The sequence below is a fragment of the Trametes versicolor genome (assembly GCF_000271585.1).
Source record: "Trametes versicolor FP-101664 SS1 unplaced genomic scaffold TRAVEscaffold_4, whole genome shotgun sequence".
In the NCBI taxonomy this organism is placed as follows: Eukaryota; Fungi; Basidiomycota; class Agaricomycetes; order Polyporales; family Polyporaceae; genus Trametes; species Trametes versicolor.
Window position 1 is genome coordinate 2601256 of NW_007360324.1, and position 14921 is coordinate 2616176.

The window sequence follows — 14921 nt, forward strand, 5'->3', positions numbered from 1 at the left end:
CTTCCATCCGGAAGTTCCTCTTCGGTGTACACCGGAGGCCCTGGCTCAGACAGCCCAAACTCGAGCAGCCTACGACGGATTGTTCGTGGATGACAATGGTAGATATCGGCAATTTGCCGAAGAGTGGTCCGTCCTGACCGGAGAGCAGCCAGATCTTCTGGGGAAATGTGGACTGCGGGTCGCCCACCAGTACTGGGGTCATGGGTTCCCAGTGGAATAGCTGGCTCGCTGTCGACAGGGTCGCTGCAGAGCTGTTCGGCCAGACGTAGGGCATCTTGCATGGCGAGTAGGTTGCCCCGGATGGTCTCCAAGTCTGCTGGAGGGATTATATCCATGTGCTGGTCCCTATATGTCAGGCAATCAATACATCTGCGATAGAGGCTGACAACTTGCCTGCTCGACTGTGGCTGCAAGGCGCAAGCACAGGTTTCTGGTTTCGGACAACTGGTGCGTATTTCCGAGCCGAGTGTGAAGGGCATTATCCACATGCTCACTCAGCCACTCGTAAGAGGCATAGATGTTTTGTAAAGGCACAGGCAGAGAACTGTCAGCCATTGTACATATAGAGAGGATAGGAACTCATCGGAGACAACGTTGAACCACTGCGTGAAGATCCTCGCCAGCTTCTGCACTACATAGGTCTGGTTATAGAATGCATATACGCTCACACCTGTGAGCGTGGCTGACGTAGTGGTTATTGCGCTGAAAGAAGGCTATGCCTGACGGCTGCGGAGACACGTTCGAATCCTTGTGCTGCACATTTTTTCAATTCTTTTACTTAGAAGACTAACATCAACAGAACTTAACATGGTGTGGCTGAAGTTTTGCACTGCACGTACGACATAATGGCGGTGCAACATAATGGCGGCGCGACACAATCGCGGTAACATGATCAGGGTGTCTGGCGCGCGACACGATCGGGGATTGGCGTCTAGAAGCTTTGCGCGTATTGTTCATCTGTTCGCTCGCCGCCGCCGCCGTCCACTGCATCTGCTTTTTAGCCTCCACACCCTCGAGCCACAACATGTCTATCTCATATGGCTTCAATGCAAACACAGGGCTTTCCCATGTGTCCGGCACCGAGGAGACGGCCACAATCCGCACCCTGATAGTGGACGAACTGCGGGCGCGCGTGTTGAGCTATATTGTTCCCCGCAGCGATTTTCCAACCTTCTACCTGCCCCGGCCAGTCTACTCGGACCTCCTAGCTCTGATGCTCACCAGCAAGCTATTCTTCATGGAGACGTCGAAGATATCTTGGCGGATCCTTCACGATCTCCGCCGCCTTCTCCATGTGCTTGTGCATGAAGACGACAAGTTGGCTTTGGGAGGTTGGAGCCCCTCTGATATCAAAAGGTTTGTGCCTTTCCCTGTACTATAGACAACCGGCTCATGGGAAAAACTTAGATATCTACATGACAAGTACTCCGGGACCGCAGTCAGGGACCAGGCTTTCCATCATTTCCTCTACTACGCTTCTCTTGTGCAGACTCTCAGTACGTCAGCATGTTCGACATCTAGCGACTTTCTCCACTTGATTGGCTCCCTCATTCCTGCTACCAAAACCAACACGCCGCTCTTCCCAGCACTGCTCGAACTCTCGTGGAACGACATCTACGTCCCACACTCGGGTTACCGAGACCCGCTTTCCTTCGACACCCTATGCAGGCCCAACATCAGAGTAGCGCAGGTCGTCATGCACAACGTGATCACTTCCTGTGAGGACTGGGTGGAAGGTGCTCTGTGTCTTCTCTCCCAAAAGGTCAGGGCACCTATGGAAGACACGTACATTCTATGTACAGGCGGTACAGGCGCACGCACACCTTCGCCATACATCTGTGAAAACATCCAAAAGTCGATGATCACACACCTTAGGGAGGTCAGGAGCGACAGGGCACACGGGCAGGGTAAGCAGATCCCATGCGCATGAGAACTTTAAGCTCATTCCCTGTTCTGCGCTAGGAGCCCCGAAGCTTTGCTACGCAGCAAGCGACGGCTCGATCGCTGGGCATATCGACAAGTTTGTGTCCTGTTGGTCATCGGTCCCAGGAGGCACTGCGGTTGTTTGGCTCCCCGTCACACAGGCCACCACAACAGCGCTGTACAGCGCAGCCCATCCCTCCATCGACTCTCTAGCGACGGCGCACTTTGTTGTGCAGCACATGGTGCTTTTTGGTCTCACCGTTCGCTGGTTTTGTGCGGTGAACCTCCCTACCCACCTGGACGGCGACTTGCAGATCACCCACCCAGATGGCGACCCGCAGGCTGCCCACCCGGACGGCAATGCGCCGGAGAGGGAGTCGTCGGGTGTTCATCCTGCAGTACACCCGATGGTGTGGAGTCCCACATCATGGCTACCACTTGCGGACGCCCTTCTCCGGCAACAGGAGTTGCGCATGGTTGTGCTCGACTTTCGAGGTGTCGCATTCCCCCTCCTCGAGTCCGATCTTCAACGCATAGGAGCTGCATGGCCTAACCTACAGGAATTGCATATCTCCCATGCGACAAGTGGCGACGCAAGCACCATCCCATCTCTCAGCGCTGTCTATTATCTCTGCCGCACTTGTCGGTTCCTTCGTGTCCTCCATCTCCCCGTCATCACCACGACGGGATGTCTTATTCTAGCCAGTAGCGAGAGCGCCTCTGCCCGATCCTCTCCTCATCACCCACCTCTCCGGCATCTGTCTTCCACTGTATTGGTCTTGGAGCATTCCGCGTCTACGTTTGCGGACATTTTGACGCGACTATTCCCACTTCTACAAATGGTCGGCCCACCCACTGTGTCGAAGGCTTGGGCCTCGGTATCCTCGTCACTCTCTACCTCTCAACGCCACCGGAGCTCCGCTTCGCTTTCATCCAAGTTCCTTGCTGTCGGAAGGGGACACGTGCAGGTCAGTGCTCCACCCATTGAACCAGCTAGTCTTGTCGCTGACAGACATTGCGGTGGCAGGGAGTCTAGCTCCTGCAAGCACGTAGGCCGTGGGTGATCGCCCTGTCACCTACATCCTGGTCGCCTCCCCGCTGGACCTTCTTGTCGAGTCTGTCTGTCTTGCTGCATCGCTATCTTGCTATCTTGTTGTCCTGACTCCTACTGTATTGCTGTCCGTCATGGACCATTGCCGTCATCATCTGTTGTTCGCTGCTCTCGTTGTTGTCTATAGTTACAAAATGTATATACCCTAGGATCCATGTACCATACCTGCACATATATTCTACTGTACATATGTCCTTGTATATATCATACTGTTTGTTTGTGAGTTGTAATATACCATACTTCCCAGTAGCGCCGCGACGCCCAGGGGAAACAACGTTCCCCGCACCTGATAACCGCATATACTGCTTGCCTCCTACTCTCATCGCACACTAGCACCTTCTACTCAGATCTCGTATATTCCACTGCATCCGGGGCCCCACAGATGTCTACAAAGTGGATCATCCATTTCCAAGGTACGTCACATTGAAAAACCGATTAACCTCGACACCATTGAGGATGGACAGTGAGTCGTGTTCAACATGTCCGAGCAGTCCAGAGTTTGAGATCGAGTGCAGCCTGCGGCTGCTCCTCTTCAAGGCCGAGCGCGCACGGTCGCACTCCCAGGAGATGCACCAAGAGTCCCTCAAGCTCGCCGCATCTACGCCCCTGCGGAAGATGCGCAGAAGAAGTCCTCTGCGAACCGCAAGCACGCGACGCGCCGTATGCGCCGCGCGATCCACTGGGCGACACAGCTCCTCTCGCACTGCCAGGCGCTCTCAGGGCAGGGCCGGCTCTCTGCAGGGGACCTCGCGCAGGTTACCGTGTACACCCTCATTCTCAACGGCGCTTCCTGCGGCAGCGTTTCGAGTTTGAGGACGCGCTCGTGCAGCTGAGCGTTGTGCGGAACCTGCTTGACTCGCTCGCGGATGCAGCAGCCACAAGCCGAGCGCAGGCCCTGGCTGTCACATTTGCTGACGAAATTGGACCCGAGATCCATCATTGCATGCGCGAGCTCTGGAGAGAGAAGGCATACGACATCGAGATTGTCGCGCCTAGACACGGGAACAGGCTCGTGCAAGACTGCAATGCATTGCTCGCTCGGCTTGGGAAGGACAGTGGAGGCTCAGTGGAGGTGCAGTGGAGGCGCGGTGGAGGAGAGGGGCAAGCTGAGGGAGCTGCTTTGGGAGGACGAGCCAGTGCCGATCCGTAACCCCGAGCTCGTGGACGTGCTGCTGAAGGTGCAAGAAGCTGAGGAAAAGCTGACACAAGCCAGGAAAGCGGAAGAGAAGGGGGCTGATGCTAGCGAGAAGAGCAGGGGCGTGCGATCCAAGCGCGGTGGGGTCGCTTCGTATGACGCGATCTTGCTTGCTCTCAGTGAAGCGAAGGATGTATCGCGCAAGCTTGTAGAGGTTCACAAGGTTCGTGCCCACAGCATGATTTGATCGGGTCGCCCACTAACTCCTCAAGCAGATGAGTGGTGCACCACCAGTGGCCGCGACCAGAGATATCCAGTTTGACCACTCCCATGTCGTCTACCAACTCCTCTCTCAGCGCGTCCAGCGTGACCTGCTCAGGCTGCTTCTCACGTCGACGCTCCTGCACGAACTGCATTGTGCACAGCGGACCCATGCCGGACACAGCAAATCCCGCAAGCGCACATCGGCGTGCTTCTCTACCCCCGATCATCAAGCTCCTCGACAGTGTCCTTCAGTCGCTCGAGCAGATGCGCACCCTCACTATCGTCGACGAGAGCCCCGACCTCGCGTCCGCAGTCGGGGCACGGTTCGCGTTCACCAAGGCGCGTCGGTGCTTCTACCTCGCATGATACTACGCACCGCTCAAGAAGTACGCGGAAACGCTCACACTCACCCAACATGCTTTTATGCACCTCCACGAGGGCCGCTCGATGCTCACAGACACCATCGAGACGGAGCCAATCAACGAGGGCACACTGCCCTTCTATATGCTTGCACTCTCGAAATGTGCTTCTCACCCGGAGCAGGACGAGTTAATGTACAGGGTGTCGAAGGTGTGGCTTGCTTGGGGACTTCGAGCAGCGGAACAGGAGCGTAGTACTCGGCACCTGCAGCCTCAGGCTCATTGCCGTCGGTGTCGTGCTCGCCACTCCAAGCGCAACGCCCGTGAAACTGATCATATGTATGCTTATCTATGTATTCGACAATATGTACATGCTAGAGTATAAACTGTACTGTTCTGTGCAAGTGGCTGTCGTACAAATTAATACACAGTGTGCTATCAAAGTCTCCCAAAAAGACGTTGGCCCAACCAAGTTTAATCAGCAAAGTAGTAGCTGATGTACCCGCTTGCTCCGTGGCTCTCGATGCCTTCAAACTCAGCGCCATGAGCACCACTCGACATACTCGTTGGTTTGAGTATGTAGCCACTGAGTGATGTTGCGCGCTTAGTGACAGAATCACTCCTGTTACGGTGACTTGTGACACTGCTGAATCTCACTTATTTGAGCAGGAAGCCCCCATTTTTGATAGTTTTACCCCTACCGTAGGGTCCTGTTAAGCTTATTACGATACAAATTAGGGAGCTCAGGGCTACCTGCCGCCAACGATAAATGATATTCAGCATGTCACAAAATATGTCATGGGCGCTTCAAACGGCGCCTACTGCTGCCATTACTCTGCAGGCACTTGTCCCATACGTGCTTGCGCTCTCCAGACTGACATTGTAGGTGCCTCCTTGGCCAAGACTCTGGCTTTCTCGCCGTCAACTTCAACTCCTGGCACACCGGCCAGGGTTCCCACATCGACGTGCAGGCCGACCACAAAAAGTTCGTGCAGCCTTTCTCTGTTGTTCTTACAGCTCTTCCCGCGAGTCTGGACGGAGATGACGGTCGACAAAGGGATCCCGCCGATGGCGGAGGCATACACCGTGGTCATATCCGCGTGCGCGCGCTCGGGGCAAAAAGCGTACGTGAATGAGGTGTTCCGGCTCGCGAAGCAGATGCTGGATGGACACCGCGACGCGTACGGCAACCCTGCCTTCCGTCCGGACCAGAAGACATTTGGGGCGCTGTTGGAGGGTGCGAAGCGGACGGGCGACCTGGCGAAGGTGCGCTGGATCCTTGCAGAGATCATCTCGGAGAGCATGCAGGCGGCGAGAGGAGACCTTCCAGAGCAGGTCATGGTCGACGACTGCATCATGACCCACGTCTTTCACGCGTATGCGGCGTACAAACCCGCGTTCAACCGCTCCACCACGGTCTTGGTCGACAACCCAGCTACCACGCGCACCAGTCCCCCTAGCAACTCCTCAGAGGCTGCGAAATCGTCCGGTGGGCAAGAGACATCGTCAGAGCGGAAGTACTGGGAGAGACTCAATTGCTCTTTGCACGTATCCTGAAGGACACCTCGTCGTCCGCTCGCAGCGCGGCATCATCCCTGGCATCCCAGGATGGCTCGATGCCCCCCGCCTTCGAGAACGTGCGCCTGACCTCGCGTCTCGTCAACGCATACCTCTCCGTACACCACTAGCACGCCACATTAGACGACACTGTGCACCTCTATTGCACGCTCTTCGCACAGCTCGGCCGCCATGCAGAAGAACGCGTGGTCGTACGTGGGAAGTTGGCTTCTAATGAGTGCTTTGTTTCTTCAGGAAGAAGTCTGCTAACAGTCCCCGCACTCACGCACAGGCACAGGCACACTCCCCATCTCGCTGCCCTCTCCTCAACCCTCTCGTTCCCCGGCATCTGCACTCGCACTCGACTCGACATTGGTCCGCGGCGGCGCACCGAGGCAGACCGAAGCTCTCGGTGCCGACTACGCTACGAGGGCGGGGCGTGAGCGAGGCTTTGGAGTATTTGACGGTCACCGCGTGCCGCAGAAACCTAGCAGGAGACGTGTGCGCGATCATGTGCGTCCACGCGTTCCTCGAGCAATGGGATCTCATAAACTACCAGGTACGGATATATGCGCGTCTCAGCGGCCCCTGCGTTGCTCATGCCGTCTCAGATCGACCCAGACCAGCGACCTGCTGCCCTCGCACCCCCTTTCACCGGCCACTTTTGCGTCATCCTCGACACACCCCGTGGTCTCCAGTCTCTCCACCCTGGGGCACGGCCAAAGGATCCGAATGCTCAGGCAGCTGTCAATGGCGCCACGAAGCCCTCCCCTACCCCCGCATCTCTCGAGCTCCGGAACTCGATATACCAGACTTCAGCCAAGTCTTCGAGTCCTGTCTCCTCCACTGAGGCCGCGTCCCTTGCAAATAGCGCGAATGGGATTTCCGGCGACAACCCCACGACCATCAAGTACCAGTGCGACACCTGCGGCGTCAACTGCACCTCTGCCAGGTGTCACTCGCTTAAGCAGAAGAACTTTGAGCTCTGCCCACCCTGCTACCTTGATGGCTGCTTCCCGTCCCACATGTACAGCGGCGACTTTGTCAAGCTCACGAGCACCACCAGTGCTAACGGTGTACACCAGGCAGCAGGCCCCGCAGCGGACGACGACTGAACGGACCAGGAGATCCTGCTCCTGCTCGAGGGCGTTGAGATGTACGACGACGACTAGTCCGCCATCGAAGAGCATGTTGGCACTCGCTCCGTGCAGCACTGCATTCGCAAGTTCCTCCACCTGCCTATCGAGGATCCTTATGTTTCCGCGGAGGGCGACTTTGGCCCTCTTCGTTATGCGCACGTGCCGCTCGAACAAGCAGACAACCCCGTCATGAGCGTGATGGTGTTCCTCGCGGGTGTCATCAGCCCCGGGGTCGCGGCGGAGGCCGCGAAGACTGCTCTTCATCAGCTCACGGACGGGGACACGAAGGTGGCGCCTGAAGAAGACCAGAAGGAGGAGGCCGCGACCGCGCAGGACGACATGCAGGTCGACGCCGAGTCGCAGGTGCAGTGGCGCGCGGTCAAGGTGATCCCGCACTCGAAGGTTGTCCGCACGGCGGACCTCGCGCTCAGGTCCGCGTCGAAGGCAGCCGGCGCGCTCGCCGACGCGGAGGACCTCCAGATCCGCTCGACGCTCGCGTCGCTCATCAAGCTTACCCTTACGAAGCTGGAGCTGAAGACCGCACAGTTCGAGGAGCTCGAGGAGCTGTTCGAGGACGAGCGCAAGAGTCTTGAGAGCGCGCGGATGGCTCTCGTCAACTAGCGCGTCAACCTGAGGCGGCTGCTCGACAATGTCAAGAGCGAGCTCGCGAAGCACGGCGCGACTCCCAACCCCGGGCTCGCGAACGCCGTTGTGCAGGTGCAGACGGGACTCGGCGCGAGCAGGCAGGGTACAAAGGTGAACGACGTGCAGGGCGGGGCTCCTTATCTGTTTTTCTACGTCCTTTCGCTGTGATTGATGTTCCATTGTTGCTTCGTACCTACTTTTCGTGTGTATTTTGCTCCTGAGCGTATACATTATCGTGTTGTATTCTTGCCCATCCTGACGCTCGCAGACGTGTGGCGTCGTCGATGACGACGCGCTCGCAGCGCGTCGAGGGCGAGCGAGGCTGAATCGAAGCGGCCTGCCAGGCGGGCCCCAAACTCGCCGGCCGCTCATTGGCTGCACACAGGCGCCCACGCGCCGCGCGGGCGCGCTGTCGACCTGCGATCTGCCTTTCACTCTCAGACTCTAGATCTTGCTCAACGTTCAACGTTTCAAATTTCAACCTTGGTCCTTGAACTTGGATCCGCTCGAGTCGACTTCGCTGCTCGCGGTCGACCTTCGCCATCCCTGGCCGCCCTCTGTGCGCGTCCTCGGTGTGCTCCCGCTCTGTGTAGGTGTTTTTTTCCGCGTTTTCCGCTCCCCAGCGATTCGCGTGCTCACCCTCTACGTACACCATCGATTCCAGTGCACGAGTAGTCGCAGATTGGCCGCGAAAGCGCGAGCGGGGAGAGACGAAGCTCGTGTAATCGATGTCCCCATCTCGCGGAACATGGTCTCTCGAACCCGGCCGCTTTCAACTTCGTGTGCACCCACAAGGCAGCATAGACGGCCATACTAACCTAGAGGCTCGTGCGCGTACCCATTGTACCGCATGAACACCGCGCGCCGTGTTAGGGAACCGTTTAGTCGACCTCTAGTCGAGGTCGACAACACATTCTTACAGCAAGGCATGTTCAATAATGCACAATGTCTATTTCACGCTACGACGACTACATGGTGGGTACGAATCTACACTACACGGCTCCGTAACAACGACTAATGCTCGTGATTAGTGCTCGTATGGCTGGTAGCTCGACAAGCTACACGGCCTCCTGTTCGCGCGATTCTACATCTTCGTGCGCCGTGCGAGCCACGTGTGCACGCGTGCCTGCGGACTGGATGCGGGAATTGTCGACGCCGCATGTGCGTCACTCATTTCGCGAGTCCGCGCGGACATAGAGCAAGAAATAGGTCAGTGGCACATCCCAAACAATGAGTGGAACAATCCCTACTGACTATGGGCGTCGTACAGCTGGCTCGTGTCCGTGTCGACGGTGGGTTCAACTTGTGCGCGGCGTGCCGTACATTTCGTGAGGTCGTCGGACTTTGGCTGCGAAAGCGCGAGCAGGGAGAAGGGTACCTCGCGTACTCGATGTCCCCATCTCATGGAACATGTCCCCTCGAGCTCGGCCGCTTTCGACGTTGCACACACGACCAGCAAGAGCGCATAGACGGGCATACTGGCCTAGCTCGTGCGCGAACCCATGTAGCGCCATGAACGCCGCACACCGCGTTACGAAACCACCAAACCAACGTCTATCTCGAAGCCCACCACGCAGTCTTTCAACAAGACATGTTCAATGAACAACCACTTCTATTCCACGTTACGAACGTTACATGGTGAGTACTAAGCTACACTACACTTCTCCGTAGCAGCTACTGATGCTCGTGATTAGTTCTCGTACACTTGTTAGCTTGACCAGCTCTTGTTCGCGCGAGTCTACGACTCCGTACGCGGTGCGAGCCACGTGTGCGCGCGTATCGGCGGACTGGGTGCGGGAATCGACGACGCCGCGTGTGTGTCACTGAGTTCGCGAGTCTGCGTGGACCTGGAGCAAGAAATCGGTCAGTCGCGCGTCCTGCTTCATGAGCAGAACCATGCTTACCAAATTGAGCACCCACAGATAACTTGAGTCAGCGTCGACGGTGGATTCCTCCGTGTGGTGTGCCGTACTTCTCGCGAGACCTACCAGCTGTGTACGAGACGAAGACGAAGACGCTGGCGCGTTTCCGCGGTGTCGCGTCTGACGTGTGTGCCGATACGTATGAGGCCGCGACTCGATCTCGAACGCGATTGCTGCGCGAGCACAGGCCTCTGCTTCCTGGCGATCTCGGACGTCCACGCACGCGCGCACATTACCTCTTGCGACGAGCTGCAGCCCGCATGGGACGTTCTCGCCTTCGCGCGCGCTTCGTGACGCCGGGCCTACCTCTGGGCCTTCTGCAGACTACGCAGGAGGCCAGCACTACACTGCGAAGTATACATGGTGAGTACTACTACTGCGTGCCGTCCCACTGTCCGCCCCGCCGTGCTGATAAACATGGTCAGTGATTGTTCATTCATTGACTAGCTGGGACGACTTACCGCCCATCCGTGCCGCTCTCGAAGCCATTCGCTACGAGGCAAGTGCGCGAACGGCTTGCTCTCGCATACGGCAGGATTGTGAGCCGGTATGCGTCGCAGAGCTGGGCTCTGCGCGACCCTGGACTCGTCGCATCGCTGGGGATAGGAAGGAGGTTAGTTGTGCGTGCATGGTTACGCGATCGGACGGACTCACAGGCATGTAGGATCGTCTAGCGGGCCGCAGATATCGTTGAGGTCGTGCGAGTGAGAAGCTGCGTGCCCGGGGCACACTCGGGGCGCGAGGCGAGCAGAAGCAGGGGGCTGTGAGCGCGTCGTCCTCAGGACAAACTGGCTACCCGCACTCCATGTAAGTACTCGGTGTCTGGCGCTCGTGTACTCGATGTCCCCATCTCGCAGAACATCACCTCTCAAACTCGGCCGCTTTCGACGTTGCACACGACGAGCAAGAGAGCATAGACATCCGTACTAACCCAGTTTATGCGCGCACCCATCGTGCCGCCAGGAACACCACGTATCGTGTTACGGAATCGTCTGGTCGACGTCTATATCGAGGTCGCCCACGCAGTCTTACAGCAAGACACCACTACCCTTACCTCGTCGCGGTAAGTACTACGACGTTCCCACGAAACACACCAAACTAACCGAGCATCCACCAGCCCATCGACGCGATCACCGCTCGTGCGAAGAGTGGCGGCACGACAGTGACAACTTAGCTCACTGACACAGACCTGACCAGCGCCGCGAACACTGCCGGTGGCAAGGATGTTGTGTTCGTCTTCATCACGACCTACAGCGGGTAAGCTTTCACGTCGAGCGCTGGATGAGGGGCATTGTTGTTAAATTTACTTACAGCGACTCGGAGGGATACATCACCGTCGAGCATGTGGCGGGCGATCACAACAACCTCAGCGCCTGGCACAACGGGGTGCGTATTCACCACCTCTGCCAGGGCTACTGCTCGTACTCACATACGCCTCTTGCAGGACGCACTCGTCAAGCAGGTCGCAAGCATCAACAAGAACACCTTCGTGGTCGTCAACAGCATCGGCCCAATCTTCGTGGAACAGTGGATCAACCACCCCAACGGTGAGTGCGACGGCTCTTCATGGCACGCGACCCATTTATTGACCGGTCCATGCAGTCACCGAGCCAGCCGCGCTTCACGCGCATGAGCCACTCCGCGCACTGTAGATAGTACACCGCCTACGACGGCCCCATGAGCGCAGAGGTGTGTGCGCGAGCTGGGTGTAGAGCGTGCGGAACTCGGCCGTGTTGTACGGCCGCGTGTCGCCATCCCTGCACTCGATTGCGGGGAAGAGCTCCTCGGAGTCTGCGAACTTGTCTGGGGTGCTGCAGGGCATGTAGGCGCACTTGGTGGGGCGGACGATGCGCGGGGGGAGTAGGGCGAGCGAGGTTTGGTTGCGGGATTGGACGGCGCAGATGGTTTCTGCGATGAGCGGGAACACTGTAAGGGACCATTGAGAGGCTCGGATACTACGCTCGCCGTAGGGCAGGTCTCCGTGGGAATAGCCGGAATATTGCGTTACGGGCGTTGTGACAGTACGCGACAAGCGCCAACGCCACGTCGCGACGCGTCCGCTCGATGCACTTTCCACACTTCTTACACCGGCTCTACACCTCGCCTTCATGCCCGAGCTAGATATCCTGCACGGCTTCGAGTATATTACGAAGCGGCTACAACGCCAGTGGACACAGAAACATAAAGCACCTTTCAAAGGTCTGTTCTATGCCAACTTTCCAAGTGGGCGGGCCACCTTGGCGCGGACTGACTCGTATTGGTTACCTTGTACTAGCCTCATTGCAAATTTTTCCTCGAGTCTTTGCTCTTGGAACACGCGGCGCTAATGGGCGGAAGGATGGGGGAACAAAGGGAAAGGATTACCAGAGCTGCACAGTGGAGACTTCGTCTTCCCTGTTCGATTACGTCGACAATCTCGAGCCATGTCCGGAGAACTACCAGGCAAACTCTCATGATGTAGCCAGATCGAAAAACGAGGAATACGCCCGCTACGTCAAGCCATTGCAACCCGGGGAGCTCTTTGTCAAGACGAGAGGGAAAGAGATCATCTTTGCAGCTGGATATGTGAGTACTTACTTAGTTTCCTCAAAGATAAGTATGTTCACCTCTCTGATAGCACGCTGTTCGCGTACATTTCGGACTCGAAGGCACTATCGTCATAGTTCCCACCTCCGCATATCATGAACTCATCTCGAAGGACGCCCCTGGAAACAGCACAACAAAACACCGAGCCAACAAGATGCGCAGCTTCGTTGTCCCTCCGGAGCTCACCACGCCGGGCGCACGCAAACTCTCCAAGGGTTCAATGCAAACGGCCGCAGTATTCGCGGCCGTAGTGGGCCAAGAAGACACCATTCTCATCACCGATCATAACCGCCTCACACGTCTTCACATGATGAGTCGGTCAAGCCATTGGACCGCTGATGATTTGGACAAGGTGTCTGTGGTGAGTGAATGATATCCTCCCAATCTCTCGGACTTGCTGAACTGCACTATAGTACTGGCCTTTCTTATGGAGTCATAACCACGGTCCTGACTGGATCTACGAGACGGACGACGCGTTGAAGAATCTCGATCAATGGCGGGAAATTGTGCTTCAGACTCTGTCGGCAGCCCCGGTAAGGATTGTCACCCTTAGCTCCTTACGATCAGCATTTAACGGTGTGTACAGCACCAAGAGCCAGCAGGCTGCGACGGCACAGACAAGCAGCAGCAGGGCGAGCCAGGTCCGGACGAGGAAGGTGATGCCTCACTGGACTCGAACAGCGATGAAGATGAGCATGAAGGCGCACTGGGCGACCTGGCACTCCTAGTCAAGACAATACGCTCGACACGCTCGATCCTACAAGCGTTACTTCACACTCAGCAGGTTTACAACGGCTATGGAGCCCACACTGCAATGGATCTACTCCACCGTCTGGGGATCTGGCCTGGGATGCCTCTGTTCGAGTTCTGCTCCAACGACGAGCTATACAGCCTCTTGAGGGACATCCTGCCCGTCGATGCATCTCAGTACGTCTCGCCCACCTATCGAACTCGCTGTCTTTCGCTGCCCAACCGCGAAGCCGCATTTGCTTTCAACTACAAGAGCGACATCAATTTCGTCAACCAATTTCTCAAGGTATATCGCAAGTGCTCTGTTAAGATGTCCAGAGAACAGTACAATATGTATGTCAAGAACGGCCTCTTCAATCCATCGCATACCATTGGTGATCATCTGCTCCTATGTCTTCTACATTTTGTGTTCGTCGAGCTGATAGATTGATTTAGGCGCACCTTACGCATACACGGATGCCGAACTCTTATCGGATGATGAAGTGGAGTACAAGATGATGCCGGTCTTCAGGTATGAGGACGGCGACGTCATGTACTCTGCCATTCAAGCTCGGCGCCCCTCACATTGGCGAGGAGCGGCAAGTATCCCGGTAAGTCCACACCATCGAGTAAAGTTCATGGCCTCGTAGTTCATACACCACACAGGGAGTACCTGACGATGTACGCGCCGCTGGTTTCAAAACGACCATAGGGCCTGCATCGTTCAACGTCTTCAAGAACAATCAGTATGACTGGAAGTTGGTTGAGGTAAAGCCAGGACGGAAGGCAGTGGTATGTGATCACCTATCTTGTTCGGTCAGCGAAGTTAATGCCAATATACTTTGCCACAGGAACGTACAGGGAAGAGGGGCAGACCGGCTCGCAAAACCCCACATGCGCAGTCGCTGGAACGCCTAGCCAACCGCGGCCCAAAGGCCAAGGAGGCCGTGGCCTCTGTTCTGCGGAAGACGTTCGGTCTCGAGCCCGGCACTGATGATGATGGGTCGGGCGCGGATGGGTACGGTGATAGCGACAAAGAGGACGGGAATGACACGTCTGTACACCAAGCGGCATATCCTTCTGCGGCGAACAATATCTGCCAAGGTCAACCGCTAACCAAGAGGCGAAGAGTGAGCAAAGCCTACGTGCAACCCACCGACCGTGTCACGCGGCAGTCATCAGGAGGTGAGCTCGAGCAAAGTGACTTCTGGAGACACATCTGATACCTCAGCAGTAGCGGCCGTCCCCGGCGTTCAGTAGTAACCCTGTTCTGTTGTACCGCTTCATGCCTGACATTGCAAAATTTCCTCTGTACCGACGTTGCGAGCCATCAAACCTATACACGACCTCACATGGGCGAACAGTGCTCCGGCTTCTGCTACGCTGTCCTTCCACCACAGCTGGAAATACGCTGGATTTACGTGAGCATTGCCTTTACCACCTTGACGGACGAAACTCTGGCGCGTGTATGAGCTCTTGTCGACTCATCATGAAATTTATCTCCACCTCAACCTCCTCCGGCCGTCTCTAGGCCCTCGGAAGCGGCCCAAT

At 56.7% G+C, this 14921-nt stretch overlaps 5 protein-coding genes across 5 annotated transcripts; 4 read left to right on the forward strand and 1 right to left on the reverse strand.

The window, feature by feature from the left end:
• Window positions 1–1776: 1776 nt before the first annotated feature.
• Window positions 1777–2822, reverse strand: TRAVEDRAFT_28312 (uncharacterized protein). Its single transcript, XM_008037960.1, has 2 exons — window positions 1963–2822; window positions 1777–1907 (listed from the first exon to the last, which is right to left on the reverse strand). The coding sequence occupies exon 1, from the start codon at window positions 2313–2315 to the stop codon at window positions 2133–2135; it is 183 nt and encodes a 60-aa protein (XP_008036151.1). The 5' UTR covers window positions 2316–2822; the 3' UTR covers window positions 1777–1907; window positions 1963–2132.
• Window positions 2823–4059: 1237 nt separating this feature from the next.
• On the forward strand, window positions 4060–4416 carry TRAVEDRAFT_119859 (uncharacterized protein; the record flags this gene model as incomplete). Its single annotated transcript, XM_008038821.1, has 1 exon — window positions 4060–4416. The coding sequence occupies one exon, from the start codon at window positions 4060–4062 to the stop codon at window positions 4414–4416; it is 357 nt and encodes a 118-aa protein (XP_008037012.1).
• Window positions 4417–6797: 2381 nt separating this feature from the next.
• On the forward strand, window positions 6798–8033 carry TRAVEDRAFT_28313 (uncharacterized protein; the record flags this gene model as incomplete). The annotated part of the gene is made up of 3 exons (XM_008037961.1): window positions 6798–6908; window positions 6961–7425; window positions 7522–8033. Coding segments are annotated over 3 exons (1088 nt in total), but the record flags the coding sequence as incomplete, so codon positions are not given.
• Window positions 8034–9078: 1045 nt separating this feature from the next.
• Window positions 9079–11707, forward strand: TRAVEDRAFT_46112 (uncharacterized protein; the record flags this gene model as incomplete). The annotated part of the gene is made up of 8 exons (XM_008038172.1): window positions 9079–9108; window positions 9183–9294; window positions 11090–11118; window positions 11173–11194; window positions 11243–11312; window positions 11369–11441; window positions 11500–11602; window positions 11658–11707. The coding sequence occupies 8 exons, from the start codon at window positions 9079–9081 to the stop codon at window positions 11705–11707; spliced, it is 489 nt and encodes a 162-aa protein (XP_008036363.1).
• Window positions 11708–12039: 332 nt separating this feature from the next.
• Window positions 12040–14630, forward strand: TRAVEDRAFT_71124 (uncharacterized protein; the record flags this gene model as incomplete). Its single annotated transcript, XM_008038822.1, has 9 exons — window positions 12040–12254; window positions 12331–12620; window positions 12673–13002; window positions 13055–13174; window positions 13228–13765; window positions 13827–13981; window positions 14037–14162; window positions 14222–14555; window positions 14605–14630. The coding sequence occupies exons 1-9, from the start codon at window positions 12164–12166 to the stop codon at window positions 14628–14630; spliced, it is 2010 nt and encodes a 669-aa protein (XP_008037013.1). The 5' UTR covers window positions 12040–12163.
• Window positions 14631–14921: the final 291 nt, after the last annotated feature.

What these genes read in the sequence shown, in the direction of transcription:
- TRAVEDRAFT_28312 (XM_008037960.1), bottom strand. Translation starts at nt 2,315, where the DNA reads ATGAACACCCGACGACTCCCTCTCCGGCGCATTGCCGTCCGGGTGGGC.